Source organism: Oncorhynchus gorbuscha, linkage group LG05, assembly GCF_021184085.1.
Source record: "Oncorhynchus gorbuscha isolate QuinsamMale2020 ecotype Even-year linkage group LG05, OgorEven_v1.0, whole genome shotgun sequence".
NCBI classification, from domain to species: Eukaryota; Metazoa; Chordata; class Actinopteri; order Salmoniformes; family Salmonidae; genus Oncorhynchus; species Oncorhynchus gorbuscha.
The window spans coordinates 86377474-86394366 of record NC_060177.1 but is presented as its reverse complement, the minus strand read 5'-3'; the positions used below and the strand labels follow the sequence as shown (position 1 = coordinate 86394366).

At 46.9% G+C, this 16893-nt stretch overlaps 1 protein-coding gene across 2 annotated transcripts in view; it reads left to right on the top strand.

Moving 5' to 3' along the window:
- Positions 1–14041, top strand: part of LOC124036613 (amyloid-beta A4 precursor protein-binding family A member 1-like) — a 155952-nt gene extending 141911 nt beyond the window's left edge. For both annotated transcript variants that reach the window (XM_046351418.1, XM_046351417.1), the window contains exons 8-13: positions 239–427; positions 2612–2791; positions 3032–3244; positions 6360–6479; positions 7732–7872; positions 12582–14041. In XM_046351418.1, the coding sequence (XP_046207374.1) occupies positions 239–427; positions 2612–2791; positions 3032–3244; positions 6360–6479; positions 7732–7872; positions 12582–12653 (915 nt within the window). In that variant the 3' untranslated portion in view covers positions 12654–14041. The remainder of the gene's footprint in view (positions 1–238; positions 428–2611; positions 2792–3031; positions 3245–6359; positions 6480–7731; positions 7873–12581) is intronic.
- Positions 14042–16893: the final 2852 nt, after the last annotated feature.

The following is a 16893-nucleotide window of genomic DNA, read 5'->3' as shown; positions in this document are numbered from 1 at the left end:
ACCTACAGAAACCTGAAAACCTTCTACTCTATCTATGTCCAGGAGACCATGATGGACCTGACCCTGTCACTCCTAACCCCTGACCTCAAACCTTCTACTCTATCTATCTCCATGATGGACCCCTGACCCTATCACTCCTAACCCCTGACCCTAACCCTCCTCTATCTATCTACAGGATACCATGATGGACCCCTGACCCTAACACTCCTAACCCCTGACCCTCCTCCTCTGTCTCCAGGAGACCATGATGGATCACACCCTGAGGACCATCTCCTACATCGCTGACATCGGCAACATCGTGGTTCTGATGGCGAGACGCCGTATGCCCCGCCCAGACTCAACGGACAGTGTGGAGGTGTCTGAACCTGACCAGGAGGAGAAACAAAGCCAGTACAAGATGATTTGTCACGTTTTCGAGTCGGAGGATGTGAGGATCTCTCTTTACCCTTACTCTCTAACATCTGTCTAATCATCTCTCTCTCCCTCTCAACCTCTCCCTCTAACTCTCTCTCTCTCTCTCTCTCTCTCTCTCTCTCTCTCTCTCTCTCTCTCTCTCTCTCTCTCTCTCTCTCTCTCTCTCTCTCTCTCTCTCTCTCTCTCTCTCTCTCTCTCTCTCTCTCTCTCTCTCTCTCTCTCTCTCCCTCTCTCAATTCAATTTAAATCAATTCAGAGGGCTTTATTGTCATGGGAAACATATGTTAACATTGCCAAAGCAGGTGAAGTAGATAATATACAAAAGTGCAATAAACAATCAACAGCAAACATTACAAATGTCATATTATGTATATATATTGTTGTAACGATGTACAAATGATTCTCTCTTTCTCTCCTTCTCCCTCTCTCTCTTTGCACTCAAAAAGTTTTTAAAAATATAAAGACATGTCAAGTGTTATATTATCAGCTATGTACAGTGTTTTAGCCATGTGCAAATAGTAGTATGAATAGTAGGGAAGATAAATATACAGGTTGTATTTACAATGTTGTTTGTGTTCCACTGGTTGCCCTTTTGTCATGGCAACGGGACACACATCTTGCTGCTGTGATGACACACTGTGGTATTTCACCTAACAGATATGGGAGATTATCAGTGTTTTATTTGTTTTCTAATTCTTTGTGGGTCTGTGTAATCTGAGGGAAACATGTCTCTCTAATGTGGTCATACATTTGGCAGGAGGTTAGGAAGTGCAGCTCAGTTTCCACCTCATTTTGTGGGCAATGAGCACATAGCCTGTCTTCTCTTGAGAGCCAGGTCTCTCAATAGCAAGTCTCACTGAGTCTGTACATAGTCAAGGATTTCTTAATTTTGTGTCAGTCACGGTGTTCAGGTATTCTGCCACAGAGTATTCTCTGTTTAGGGCCAGATAGCGTTCCAATTTGCTTTGTTTTTTGGTTGATTATGTAACGGATGTGAAACGGCTAGCTAGTTAGCGGTGGTGCAGCGCTAAATAGTGTTTCAATCGGTGACGTCACTTGCTCTGAGACCTTGAAGTAGTGGTTCCCCTTACTCTGCAAGGGCCGCGGCTTTTGTGGAGCGATGGGTAACGATGCTTCGTGGGTGACTGTTGTTGATGTGTGCAGAGGGTCCCTGGTTCGCGCCCGGGTATGGGCGAGGGGACGGACTAAAGTTATACTGTTACATATACACAGTGTCAAATAGTTATCTTTTTGCTTTCTCATAATTTGGTTGAGTCTAAATGTGTTTCTGTCCACTTATGTTGTCAATAATCAAAAATATGGTATTTTCGGCTGTTTGAAGCTGGTGTACATATGAAATAGTACCACTTCTTAGACTTGTGTTCAATGAGGATGACAGATTTATGACTCACATTTCTATGTGAATTTGTTCGTGTTGCCAAGAAGTTACATATTGCAGCTTTAAATTATCCCTTTTTAAATGATCCCTTTTCCCTTTCTCTTTCTCTCCCCTCCCTCCCTCCATCTCTTCCTCTATACCCCCTCCCTCCATCTCTTCCTCTATTCCCCCTCCCTCCATCTCTTCCTCTATACCCCCTCCCTCCATCTCTTCCTCTATACCCCCTCCCTCCATCTCTTCCTCTATTCCCCCTCCCTCCATCTCTTCCTCTCTCCTCCCTCCCTCCATATTTCTCTTCCTCTATTCTCCCTCCCTCCATCTTTCTCTTCCTCTCTCTCTACCTCTCTCCATCTTTCTCTTCCTCTCTCTCTACCTCTACATTTATTCCCTCCCTCCATCTCTTCTCCTCTTCTCCCTCCCTCCATCTCTTCCTCTCTCCTCCCTCCCTCCATCTTTCTCTTCCTCTATTCTCCCTCCCTCCATCTTTCTCTTCCTCTCTCTCTACCTCTCTCCATCTTTCTCTTCCTCTCTCTCTACCTCTCTACATTGATTCCTTCCCTCCATCTCTTCCTCTCTCCTTCCTCCCTCCATCTTTCTCTTCCTCTATTCTCCCTCCCTCCATCTTTCTCTTCCTCTCTCTCTACCTCTCTCCATCTTTCTCTTCCTCTCTCTCTACCTCTCTACATTGATTCCTTCCCTCCATCTCGTCCTCTATTCTCCCTCCCTCCTTCTTTCTCTCACTTTCCATATCCTTCTCCCCTCACTGCCCCCCCCCCACCTCTTGCTTTCCCTTTCCAGGCCCAGCTGATAGCCCAGTCTATAGGCCAGGCCTTCAGTGTGGCGTACCAGGAGTTCTTGAGGGCCAATGGCATCAACCCAGAGGATCTGAGTCAGAGAGAATACAGTGATCTGCTCAACACTCAGGACATGTACAATGATGACCTCATACACTTCTCCAAGTCTGAGAACTGCAAAGATGTGAGTCTGTCAGTCACTGAGCGCACAAACACACACACACACACACATACACACACACACTGAACACACACACACACACACACACACACACACACACACACACACACACACACACACACACACACACACACACACACACACACACACACACACACACACACACACACACACACACACACACACACACACACACACACACACACACACACACACACACACTTATTGGTTGTGTCTCCCCAGGTCTACATTGAGAAGCAGAAGGGTGACATTCTGGGCGTGGTGATTGTGGAGAGTGGGTGGGGCTCCATCCTGCCCACAGTCATCATCGCCAACATGATGCATGCTGGTCCATCTGAGAAGTCTGGTCGTCTGAACATCGGAGACCAGATCATGTCTATCAACGGGACCAGTCTGGTAGGACTACCCCTGTCTACCTGCCAGACTATCATTAAGGTATTTATCTATCCCTCCCTCTATCTCTCTCTCCTCCATCCCTCTCTCTCTCTCCTCCATCCCTCTCTCTCTCTTCTCCATCCCTTCCTCTCCCCTCTATCTCTCTCTCCTCCATCCCTCTATCTCTCTCTCCTCCATCCCTCTCTCTCTCTCCTCCATCCCTCTCTCTCTCTCCTCCATCCCTTCCTCTCCCCTCTCTCTCTCTCCTCCATCCCTCTATCTCTCTCTCCTCCATCCCTCTCTCTCTCTCCTCCATCCCTCTCTCTCTCTCCTCCATCCCTTTATCTCCCCTCCATCTCTCTCTCCTCCATCCCTCTATCTCTCTCTCCTCCATCCCTCTCCTCTCTATCTCTCTCTCTCCTCCATCCCTCTATCTCTCTCCCTCCATCAACAGGACCAGTCTGGTAGGACTACCCCTCTCTACTTGCCAGACCATTATTAAGGTATCTATCTATTCCTCCCTCTCCCCTCTATCTCTCTCTCCTTCCCCTCTCTCTCTCTCCATCCCCTCTCTCTCTCTCCTTCCCCTCTCTCTCTCTCCTTCCCCTCTCTCTCTCTCTTCCCCTCTCTCTCTCTCCTTCCCCTCTACCTCTCCTTCCCCTCTACCTCTCTCTCCTCCCCCTCTATCTCTCTCTCCTCCCCCTTTATCTCTCTCTCCTCCCCCTTTATCTCTCTTTCTCCTCCCCCTCTATCTCTCTCTCCTTCCCCTCTCTCTCTCTCCATCCCCTCTCTCTCTCTCCTTCCCTCTCTCTCTCTCTCCTTCCCCTCTCTCTCTCTCCTTCCCCTCTACCTCTCATTCCCCTCTCTCTTTCTCCTCCCCCTCTCTCTCTCTCCTCCCCCTCTCTCTCTCTCCTCCCCCTCTCTCTCCTCCCCTCTATCTCCCTCTCCTCCCCATCTATCTCACTCTCCTTCCCCTCTATCTCTCTCTCCTCCCCCTCTATCTCTCTCCTCCCCTCTCTCTCTCCTCCCCCTCTATCTCTATCTCCTCCCCTTTATCTCTCTCTCCTCCCCCTCTCTCACTCCTTCCCCTCTCTCTTTCTCCCCCTCTCTCTCCTCCCCCCTCTCTCTCCTCCCCCTCTATCTCACTCTCCTCCCCCTCTATCTCACTCTCCTCCCCCTCTATCTCACTCTCCTCCCCATCTATCTCACTCTCCTTCCCCTCTATCTCTCTCTCCTCCCCCTCTATCTCACTCTCCTCCCCCTCTATCTCACTCTCCTCCCCCTCTATCTCACTCTCCTCCCCCTCTATCTCACTCTCCTCCCCCTCTATCTCACTCTCCTCCCCATCTATCTCACTCTCCTTCCCCTCTCTCTCTCTCCTCCCCTCTATCTCTCTCCTCCCCCTCTCTCTCCTCCCTCTCTATCTCTCTCTCCTCCCCTTTATCTCTCTCGCCTCCCCCTTTATCTCTCTCTCCTCCCCTTTATCTCTCTCTCCTCCCCTCTATCTCTCTCCTCCCCTTTATCTCTCTCTCCTCCCCCTCTATCTCACTCTCCTTCCCCTTTATCTCTCTCGCCTCCCCTTTATCTCTCTCTCCTCCCCCTCTATCTCTCTCTGCTCCCCCTCTATCTCAGTCTCCTCCCCCTCTATCTCTCTCTCCTCCCCCTTTATCTCTCTCGCCTCCCCCTTTATCTCTCTCTCCTCCCCCTTTATCTCTCTCACCTCCCCCTCTATCTCTCTCTCCTCCCCCTCTATCTCAGTCTCCTCCCACTCTATCTCTCTCCCCTCCCCTTTATCTCTCTCGCCTCCCCCTTTCTCTCTCTCCTCCCTCTTTATCTCTCACCTCCCCTCTATCTCTCTCTCCTCCCCTCTATCTCAGTCTCCTCCCCCTCTATCTCAGTCTCCTCCCCTTTATCTTTCTCTCCCTCCCTTCTCTCTTTCTCCTTCTCCACTCTCTTTCTCTGGTGAGACTACCGCTGTCTACCTAGTGGGTAGTAAAGGACACACAGCCCTCTGTTTGTCTATTTTTTCTGAATATATCTCCTTCCTTTCAAAGCCGCGGGAAGTAGGGGGGCTGATCACAATTTAAAAAATATTAAAACCCCCCCCACCCCAAAACATGTTCCTGCAACCTTCCTTTATTGATCAGCTCTCTCTTTCCTCGTTATCTCTGTACACTCTCATTCTCTCTCTTTCCTCGTTATCTCTGTACACTCTCATTCTCTCTCTTTCCTCGTTATCTCTGTACACTCTCATTCTCTCTCTTTCCTCGTTATCTCTGTACACTCTCATTCTCTCTCTTTCCTCGTTATCTCTGTACACTCTCATTCTCTCTCTTTCCTCACTCTCTGTACACTCTCATTCTCTCTCTTTCCTCGTTATCTCTGTACACTCTCATTCTCTCTCTTTCCTCGTTATCTCTGTACACTCTCATTCTCTCTCTTTCCTCGTTATCTCTGTACACTCTCATTCTCTCTCTTTCCTCGTTATCTCTGTACACTCTCATTCTCTCTCTTTCCTCGTTATCTCTGTACACTCTCATTCTCTCTCTTTCCTCGTTATCTCTGTACACTCTCATTCTCTCTCTTTCCTCGTTATCTCTGTACACTCTCATTCTCTCTCTTTCCTCGTTATCTCTGTACACTCTCATTCTCTCTCTTTCCTCGTTATCTCTGTACACTCTCATTCTCTCTCTTTCCTCGTTATCTCTGTACACTCTCATTCTCTCTCTTTCCTCGCTCTCTGTACACTCTCATTCTCTCTCTTTCCTCGCTCTCTGTACACTCTCATTCTCTCTCTTTCCTCGTTATCTCTGTACACTCTCATTCTCTCTCTTTCCTCGTTATCTCTGTACACTCTCATTCTCTCTCTTTCCTCGCTCTCTGTACACTCTCATTCTCTCTCTTTCCTCGTTATCTCTGTACACTCTCATTCTCTCTCTTTCCTCGCTCTCTGTACACTCTCATTCTCTCTCTTTCCTCGTTATCTCTGTACACTCTCATTCTCTCTCTTTCCTCGCTCTCTCTACACTCTCATTCTCTTGTAATGGCGTATTCTCTTTTACGTAAGAAAGTGAATTCGAAGGACAGTACACACAGCCAACATCTACAGTGCCTTCAAACTGAACATCTCTCACCTCTGTTAGGGTCTGACTCCTGTCTCTCCTCTCCTGTGCAGGGTCTGAAGAACCAGTCTCGTATCAAGCTGAACATCGTAAGGTGTCCTCCCGTAACCACGGTGCTCATCAGACGACCTGACCTCAGATACCAGCTGGGCTTCAGCGTACAGAATGGCATTGTGGGTATCGCCATGGAGACCATGTGTTGTCTAGTGATGTCATGAGCCCCAAACTTACTGGGCACTTGACTTTGTTTGCTTTGAGATCATAACATTTTGTTTGTTTGTGTATACTGTGTACTGTATACTGTGTACTGTGTACTGTACTGTATACTGTATACTGTGTACTGTACTGTATACTGTGTACTGTGTACTGTGTACTGTGTACTGTATACTGTATACTGTGTACTGTATACTGTGTACTGTGTACTGTGTACTGTATACTGTGTACTGTGTACTGTGTACTGTATACTGTATACTGTATACTGTGTACTGTGTACTGTATACTGTATACTGTGTACTGTATACTGTGTACTGTATACTGTGTACTGTGTACTGTATACTGTATACTGTGTACTGTATACTGTGTACTGTATACTGTGTACTGTGTACTGTGTACTGTATACTGTATACTGTGTACTGTATACTGTATACTGTGTACTGTGTACTGTGTACTGTGTACTGTATACTGTGTACTGTGTACTGTATACTGTATACTGTGTACTGTATACTGTATACTGTGTACTGTGTACTGTGTACTGTAGTGGCAACCCTTTAAGTGATGGACTCATGCTTTTGCTGAAACTGAATAGCTGAATTTTAGTTCAATTTAAGCTCTGCTCCAGCCTTTCATATTATCTTAAAGGCCCAGTGCAGTCGAAAACAGGATTTACCTGTGTTTTATATATGTTTACACACTATGAGGTTGGAATAATAATGTGACGTGAAAATGATGATAATACCCTTTTAGAGTAAGAGCTGTTTGAAAAGACCGCCTGAAATTTCAGCCTGTTTTGGTGGGATGGAGTTTTGGCCTTCCTGGTGACATCACCAGACTGTAAATGAGTTAACAGACCAATAAGAAAGAGTTCCAAACCTATCTGCCAATAACAGCCCCCCCCCCCCCCCACACACACACACACACACACTTTGACCACACCCAGACAGTCCTAGCAAAATTCTTGTTTGAGAAATTCCTCTTTGCTAAAAAGCAATTTAGGTTTCTTTTTGACCATTTTAATTGAAAACAATCACAGTAAGGTACTTAATTATTACCCAGAAGTGATATGATATTGAGATTTTAAAAAAAACGGCTGCATTGGACCTTTCAGCTGAATGTCTGATTGGCTGAAATTCTGATTGGCTGAAATTCTGAACGTCTGAACGTCTGACTGTAATAGTCTTTCATGGACCTTCTCCTCCACACTAACAGATCTGCAGCCTTATGCGAGGGGGCATCGCTGAGAGGGGAGGAGTCAGGGTTGGCCACCGCATCATCGAGATCAACAGCCAGAGCGTAGTGGCCACACCCCACGAGAAGATTGTCCACATCCTGTCCAACGCCGTGGGAGAGGTGAGGTCACAGGGCAAATGTCCTCCTGTGCTTCTAACCCTAGAATATGTTACCAGAGATAAACCAGACTTGTATGAATGGGTTATTACTGTCTCAGCTTATCAAAGCATTCCAGTTTTGCTGCTAGACCTTCAACTATTGTTGGGCTAGGGTTGGGGTTGATGTTAGGGTTGGGGTTGAGGTTAGGGTTGGGGTTAGAGTTGGGGTTAGGGTTGGGGTTGAGGTTAGGGTTGACGTTAGGGTTGGGGTTGAGGTTAGGGTTGAGGTTAGGGTTGAGGTTAGGGTTGGGGTTGAGGTTAGGGTTGAGGTTAGGGTTGGGGTTGAGGTTAGGGTTGGGGTTGAGGTTAGGGTTGAGGTTAGGGTTGGGGTTGAGGTTAGGGTTGAGGTTAGGGTTGGGGTTGAGGTTAGGGTTGGGGTTGAGGTTAGGGTTGAGGTTGAGGTTAGGGTTGAGGTTAGGGTTGAGGTTAGGGTTGGGGTTGAGGTTAGGGTTGAGGTTAGGGTTGGGGTTGAGGTTAGGGTTGAGGTTAGGGGTTGAGGTTAGGGTTGGGGTTGAGGTTAGGGTTGAGAATAGGTTCAATGAGAAACAGACGAATCTGGTGTGCACTGGCACAGGCAACAAATGGCTAGTGGCTAGTGTTGACACTAGGGTTAGGGTTGAGGCTAGGTTTGGGATTGAGGTTAGGGTTGAGGTTAGGGTTGGGGTTGAGGTTAGGGTTGAGGTTAGGGTTGGGGTTGAGTTTGGGTTGAGGCTAGTGTTGACACTAGGGTTAGGGTTGAGGCTAGTGTTGACACTAGGGTTGAGGTTAGGGTTGAGGTTGAGGTTAGGGTTGGGGCTAGTGTTGACACTAGGGTTAGGGTTGAGGTTAGGGTTGAGGTTAGGGTTGAGATTGGGGTTGAGGTTAGGGTTGGGGTTGAGGTTAGGGTTGGGGTTGAGGTTAGGGTTGAGGTTAGGGTTGGGGTTGAGGTTAGGGTTGAGGTTAGGGTTGGGGTTGAGGTTAGGGTTGAGGTTAGGGTTGGGGTTGAGGTTAGGGTTGAGGTTAGGGTTGGGGTTGAGGTTAGGGTTGAGGTTAGGGGTTGAGGTTAGGGTTGGGGTTGAGGTTAGGGTTGAGAATAGGTTCAATGAGAAACAGACGAATCTGGTGTGCACTGGCACAGGCAACAAATGGCTAGTGGCTAGTGTTGACACTAGGGTTAGGGTTGAGGCTAGGTTTGGGATTGAGGTTAGGGTTGAGGTTAGGGTTGGGGTTGAGGTTAGGGTTGAGGTTAGGGTTGGGGTTGAGTTTGGGTTGAGGCTAGTGTTGACACTAGGGTTAGGGTTGAGGCTAGTGTTGACACTAGGGTTGAGGTTAGGGTTGAGGTTGAGGTTAGGGTTGGGGCTAGTGTTGACACTAGGGTTAGGGTTGAGGTTAGGGTTGAGGTTGAGGTTAGGGTTGAGATTGGGGTTGAGGTTAGGGTTGGGGTTGAGGTTAGGGTTGGGGTTGAGGTTAGGGTTGAGGTTAGGGTTGGGGTTGAGGTTAGGGTTGAGGTTAGGGTTGGGGTTGAGGTTAGGGTTGAGGTTAGGGTTGGGGTTGAGGCTAGGGTTGGGGTTGAGGTTGGGGTTGAGATTAGTGTTGACACCAAGGTTAGGGTTGAGATTAGGGTTGAGGTTAGGGTTGAGGTTAGGGTTGAGGTTGAGGTTAGGGTTGAGGCTAGTGTTGAGGCTAGTGTTGAGGCTAGTGTTGACACTAGGGTTGAGGTTAGGGTTGAGGTTAGGTTGAGGTTAAGGTTGAGGTTAGGGTTGAGGCTAGTGTTGAGGCTAGTGTTGAGGCTAGTGTTGACACTAGGGTTGAGGTTAGGGTTGAGGTTAGGTTTGAGGTTAGGGTTGAGGTTAGGGTTGAGGCTAGTGTTGAGGCTAGTGTTGACACTAGGGTTAGGGTTGAGGTTAGGGTTGAGGCTAGTGTTGAGGCTAGTGTTGACACTAGGGTTGAGGTTAGGGTTGAGGTTAGGTTTGAGGTTAGGGTTGAGGTTAGGGTTGAGGCTAGTGTTGAGGCTAGTGTTGACACTAGGGTTGAGGTTAGGATTGAGGTTAGGGTTAAGGCTAGTGTTGACACTAGGGTTGAGGTTAGGGTTGAGGCTAGTGTTGACACTAGGGTTGAGGTTAGGGTTGGGGTTGAGGTTAGGGTTGAGGCTAGTGTTGACACTAGGGTTGAGGTTAGGGTTGAGGTTAGGATTGAGGTTAGGGTTAAGGCTAGTGTTGACACTAGGGTTAGGGTTGAGGCTAGGTTTGAGGTTAGGGTTGAGGCTAAGGTTTGAGGTTAGGGTTGAGGGTTAGGGTTGAGAGTAGGGTTAGAGTTGAGGTTTAGGGTTAGGGTTAGAGTTGAGGGTTAGGGTTGAGACTAGGGTTAGAGTTAAGGGTTAGGGTTAAGGTTGAGTCTAGGGTTAGAGTTGAGGGTTAGGGTTCAGGGTTAGGGTTGTGGTTACTTTGAGGGTTAGGGTTGAGGGTTAGGAGTGAGGCTAGGGTTAGGGTTGAGGGTTAAGTTAGGGGTTTTAGGCTAGGGTTAGGGTTGAGGCTAGGGTTAAGTTAGGGGTTTGAGGCTAGGGTTAGGGTTGAGGCTAGGGTTCAGGGTTAGGGTTGAGGTTACTTTGAGGGTTAGGGTTGAGGGTTAGGGTTGAGGTTAGAGTTGAGGGTTAGGAGTGAGGCTAGGGTTAGGGTTGAGAGTTAAGTTAGGGGTTTGAGGCTAGGGTTAAGTTAGGGGTTTGAGGCTAGGGTTAGGGTTGAGGCTAGGGTTAGCTTATGGGTTTGAGGCTAGGGTTAGGGGTTTGAGGCTAGGGTTAGGTTATGGGTTTGAGGCTAGGGTTAGGGTTGAGGCTAGGGTTAAGTTAGGGGCTTGAGTCTAGGGTTAGGGTTGAGGCTAGGTTAGGTTAGGGGTTTGAGGCTAGGGTTAGGGGTTTGAGGCTAGGTTAAGGTTAGGGGTTTGAGGCTAGGGTTAGGTTAGGGGTTTGAGGCTAGGGTTAGGATGGAGTCTAGGGTTTAGGATTGAGGCTAGGGTTTAGGGTTAGGGTTAGGTTTGAGGCTAGGGTTTAGGGTTAGGCTTGATGCTAGGGTTTAGGGTTAGGGTTAGGGTTGAGGCTAGGGTTTAGGGTTAGGGTTAGGATTGAAACTAGGGTTTAGGGTTAGGGTTGAGGCTAGGGTTTAGGGTTAGGCTTGAGGCTAGGGTTTAGGGTTAGGGTTGAGGCTAGGGTTTAGGGTTAGGGTTAGGATTGAGGCTAGGGTTTAGGGTTAGGGTTAGGATTGAGGCTAGGGTTTAGGGTTAGGGTTGAGGCTAGGGTTTAGGGTTAGGCTTGAGGCTAGGGTTAGGGTTAGGATTGAGCATAGGGTTTAGGGTTAGGGTTGAGGGTTAGGCTTGAGGCTAGGGTTAGGGTTAGGATTGAGGCTTGGGTTAGGGTTAGGATTGAGGCTTGGGTTAGGGTTAGGATTGAGGCTTTGGGTTAGGGTTAGGATGGAGGCTTGGGTTTAGGGTTAGGATTGAGGCTTGGGTTTAGGGTTAGGGTTAGGATTGAGGCTTGGGTTTATGGTTAGGGTTAGGGTTGAGGCTTGGGTTTAGGGTTAGGGTTAGGGTTGAGGCTTGGGTTTAGGGTTAGGGTTAGGGTTGAGGCTTGGGTTTAGGGTTAGGGTTAGGGTTGAGGCTTGGGTTTAGGGTTTAGGGTTAGGATTGAGGCTTGGGTTTAGGGTTAGGGTTAGGGTTGAGGCTTGGGTTAGGGTTAGGGTTAGGATTGAGGCTAGGGTTTAGGGTTAGGGTTGAGGCTAGGGTTTAGGGTTAGGCTTGAGGCTAGGGTTAGGGTTAGGATTGAGCATAGGGTTTAGGGTTAGGGTTGAGGCTTGGGTTAGGGTTAGGGTTAGGATTGAGGCTAGGTTAAGGTTAGGGGTTTGAGGCTAGGGTTAGGTTAGGGGTTTGAGGCTAGGGTTAGGATGGAGTCTAGGGTTTAGGATTGAGGCTAGGGTTTAGGGTTAGGTTTGAGGCTAGGGTTTAGGGTTAGGCTTGATGCTAGGGTTTAGGGTTAGGGTTAGGGTTGAGGCTAGGGTTTAGGGTTAGGGTTAGGATTGAAACTAGGGTTTAGGGTTAGGGTTGAGGCTAGGGTTTAGGGTTAGGCTTGAGGCTAGGGTTTAGGGTTAGGGTTGAGGCTAGGGTTTAGGGTTAGGGTTAGGATTGAGGCTAGGGTTTAGGGTTAGGGTTAGGATTGAGGCTAGGGTTTAGGGTTAGGGTTGAGGCTAGGGTTTAGGGTTAGGCTTGAGGCTAGGGTTAGGGTTAGGATTGAGCATAGGGTTTAGGGTTAGGGTTGAGGCTAGGGTTTAGGGTTAGGCTTGAGGCTAGGGTTAGGGTTAGGATTGAGGCTTGGGTTAGGGTTAGGATTGAGGCTTGGGTTAGGGTTAGGATTGAGGCTTGGGTTAGGGTTAGGATTGAGGCTTGGGTTTAGGGTTAGGATTGAGGCTTGGGTTTAGGGTTAGGGTTAGGATTGAGGCTTGGGTTTATGGTTAGGGTTAGGGTTGAGGCTTGGGTTTAGGGTTAGGGTTAGGGTTGAGGCTTGGGTTTAGGGTTAGGGTTAGGGTTGAGGCTTGGGTTTAGGGTTAGGGTTAGGGTTGAGGCTTGGGTTAGGGTTAGGATTCATAACTATGATCAGCATGACTCTTCACCTCTGACTTTCTCTCTCTTTCTCTCTCTGTTCCCCAGATCCACATGAAGACGATGCCAGCTGCCATGTACCGCTTGCTAACTGCCCAGGAGCAACCCGTTTACATCTAGAACCGACCTCACCTTCTGACTTTATCCTGACCCCTGACCCCCAGCATCACTGCACCCTCTGTGTGTGAGGCAATTCCTCCCCCTCTCCCCAAACCCCAGCTCACCATTGGAGAATGAAGCTTATATAGCCTTATGAGTGGACCTATCATGTGCTCTGGATTACTCTCCAATCCGATTGTTTTGCTGTGGAGAGTAGAGGTGGGCTGTACCAGACAGCTTGTTCAAGCCCCTCCCATCCCGAGGGTCGTTTCCTGCCCTTCTCTCTCGTTCTCTCCCTCCTCTCTCTCTCTCTCTCTCTCTCTCTCTCTCTCTCTCTCTCTCTCTCTCTCTCTCTCTCTCGTTCTCGTTCTCGTTCTCGTTCTCTCTCTCTCTCTTGCCGGCTGCACTCATCTGGTATGTAATGGTTACCTCTGTGTTCTCCCACAACACAAACAAGAAGAGAAGGAGTGTGAAACCTGCTGATTAACAAGTGTTACCACTCTGAACAACCAGTCACATATTCTTCCTCATAACATTCCACACCTTCCAGCTAACATTAACGAGAGTCGAGGCAGAGGATGAAAGACTCTGGTAGCCCACCAGAACAGATGAAGAAAACTAATCGTTTCCAACTTTAGTTTTTCCCTTTCTTTTGTCTCCAGTATGTTTTTATGGCTGAGATTTGGGCTGATTTATCCAACATTCCAAGCTGCTTTATCTCTTCTCTATGCCCAGACATCTGTTATTGTCTGAACTCATCTCATCCAGAGGAGGTACATTATCAATCAAATTCAATCTAATGTATTTCTAAAGCCCTTCTTACATCAGCTGATGTCTCAAAGTGCTGTATAGAAACCCAACCTAAAACCCCGAACAGCAAACAATGTAGATGTAGAAGCACTACACCCACTCAATGATTTACAACCTTCAAAGGAATCCATGTTCCCTTACAAAAACATACGCGTTGTCCAGGAAAACCAGTTCTACGAGCCCGGAGACTCGGTGCGGTTCCAGTCACGTGCACGGCTGATATTGGTCTACTCACATCCAGTCACGTGCACGGCTGATATTGGTCTATTCACATCCAGTCACGTGCACGGCTGATATTGGTCTATTCACATCCAGTCACGTGCACGGCTGATATTGGTCTATTCACATCCAGTCACGTGCACGGCTGATATTGGTCTATTCACATCCAGTCACGTGCACGGCTGATATTGGTCTATTCACATCCAGTCACGTGCACGGCTGATATTGGTCTATTCACATCCAGTCACGTGCACGGCTGATATTGGTCTACTCACATCCAGTCACGTGCACGGCTGATATTGGTCTATTCACATCCAGTCACGTGCACGGCTGATATTGGTCTATTCACATCCAGTCACGTGCACGGCTGATATTGGTCTATTCACATCCAGTCACGCGGCTGATATTGGTCTATTCACATCCAGTCACGTGATATTGGTCTATTCACATCCAGTCACGTGCACGGCTGATATTGGTCTATTCACATCCAGTCACGTGCACGGCTGATATTGGTCTATTCACATTCAGTCACGTGCACGGCTGATATTGGTCTATTCACATTCAGTCACGTGCACGGCTGATATTTGTCTATTCACATCCAGTCACGTGCACGGCTGATATTGGTCTATTCACATCCAGTCACGTGCACGGCTGATATTGGTCTATTCACATCCAGTCACGTATGATATTGGTCTATTCACATCCGGTCACGTGCACGGCTGATATTGGTCTATTCACATCCAGTCACGTGCACGGCTGATATTGGTCTATTCACATCCAGTCACGTGCACGGTTTATTCCCACCCTGGGAAGAGCAGGGGAAGATCTGGTTCATCAAACCGCCATATGCCTCTGATGGAGCAACGGGGTGATGGACTGTCTTTGTGCTTCCTGGGAAAACGGGTTGTAGCTGAATACTGTAGTACGATAGTTCACCAGGGTTTCTGCTGAAACAGAACACATCCATCTAAATCAGAGGATAGATAGCAGAAGAGATTCCCCAGACTGAAGCACCAAGTTAAGCGTCTGCAGTATTTATGCGAGACCATATTGTAATTGTGTTTATAGTACATAACATATTATAATATAGTGCATGGCATTTAGATCTCAATCTTTATACTTGAAGGATGTTCATCATAGTACAGGAAATGGGATATTATTTTGTTGTTTAAAAAAAAACAGAATTATGCTTTTATTTTTAGATGTAATTTTGTCTGGCAGATGTGATGAATTCAAGGTACTTTGAATCAACATAATCTCACAGTTCTCTGGTATACTTTTATTCCCCAATGATCAGTGATCTGCTGCATGAAGGGGCTAGACTACAAGGGGTTAAATAGGCTACAGCAGGGCTCCCCAACTGGTGGCTCGCGGTTCATTTTACTTAGCCATTCAGGTTTTCCACATCAACATTTTTTATTTATTTATATATTTATATACACTACCGATCAAAGGTTTGGACACGCCTACTCATTCAAGGGTTTTTCTTCATTTTTTACTATTTTTTACATTGTAGAATAATAGTGAAGATATCGAAACTATGAAATAACACATATGGGATCATGTAGTAACCAAAAAAAGTGCTAAACAAATCAAAATATATTTGAGATTCTTCAAATATCCACCATTTGCCTTGATGACAGCTTTGCATACTCTTGGCATTCTCTCAACCAGCTTCACCTGGAATGTTTGTCCAACAGTCTTTAAGGAGTTCCTACATATGCTAAGCACTTGTTGGCTGCTTTTCCTTCACTCTGCGGTCCGACTCATCCCAAACCATCTGTAGTGGCTTCCTTTCCTCTTTACCTTAGCCACTTCCCTAGCCTGAAGCGGGTTTGTTTCGTACGCATACAGTTCACACTCAAGGTTTCTAAACGGCCAAACATTCAATGAGATCCAGGGATATGGTGCAACAAAAAGGTTTATTCTTCTTATATCTAACAAAAAAAAAAGATTCTCCAATCAACTTAAATTAGAGATTACTTGACATGGAAAATACATAATATGACCTGTTTGTAAGTCTGTATGGTCAAAAAACTATACCGCTCCCGCGTCTAGCAGGGACTCTCTCCTCCCGAAGGCCCAACTTCCTGTTTTTATCCTAACACACCTATCACATTACAATGAATGGGCAAGAGGCGGGGCCAAAAACGGAATTACACTAACAACAAATGAATATATCTCAGTCAGGTAAATATAAATCATAAAGGTACGTATCTAATATTTCATCATGTACATTAATATTTAATATATTTACACAAATGTACATGGAGCTCTATGTTCTGTCTTTTATACAAATATGTCCAAATCGTTTCTAACACCATCTCAGTTTGGTTGAGGTCGGGGGATTGTGGAGGCCAGGTCATCTGATGCAGCACTCCATCACGCTCCTTCTTGGTCAAATAGCCCTTATACAGCCTGGAGGTGTGTTTTGGGCCATTGTCCTGTTGAAAAACAAATGATAGTCCCACTAAGTGCAAACCAGGTGGGATGTCATATTGCTGCAGAATGCTGTGGTAACCATGCTGGTTAAGTGTGCCTTGAATTCTAAATAAATCACTGACAGTGTCACCAGCAAAGCACCCCCACACCATCACACCTCCTCCTCCATGCTTCACGGTGGGAACTACACATGCGGAGATCATCTGTTCACCTACTCTGCGTCTCATGGCGTTTGGAACCAAAAATCTCAAATTTGGACTCCTCAGACCAAAGGACAGATTTCCACCGATCTATTGTCCATTGCTCTGGTTTCTTGGCCCAAGCAAGTCTCATCTTCTTATTGGTGTCCTTTACTAGTGTTTCCTCTGAACAGTTGATATTTAGATGTGTCTGTTACTTGAACTCTGTGAAGCATTTATTTGGGCTGAAAGCTGAGGTGCAGTTAACTTTAATTAACTTATCCTCTGCAGCAGAGGTAACTCTGGGTCTTTCTTTCCTGTGGCGGTCCTCATGAGAGCCAGTTTCATCATAGTGCTTGATGGTTTTTGCAACTGCAGTTGAAGAAACTTTCAAAGTTCTTGAAATGTTCCGGATTGACTGACCTTCATGTCTTAAAGTAATGATCGACTGTCGTTTCTCTTTGCTTATTTGAGTTGTTCTTGCCATAATATGAACTTGGTCTTTTACCAAATAGGGGTATCTTCTGTATAACACCCCTACCTTGTCACAACACAACTGATTGGCTCAAACTCATTCAGAAGGAAAGAAATTCCACAAAGTCACACCTGTT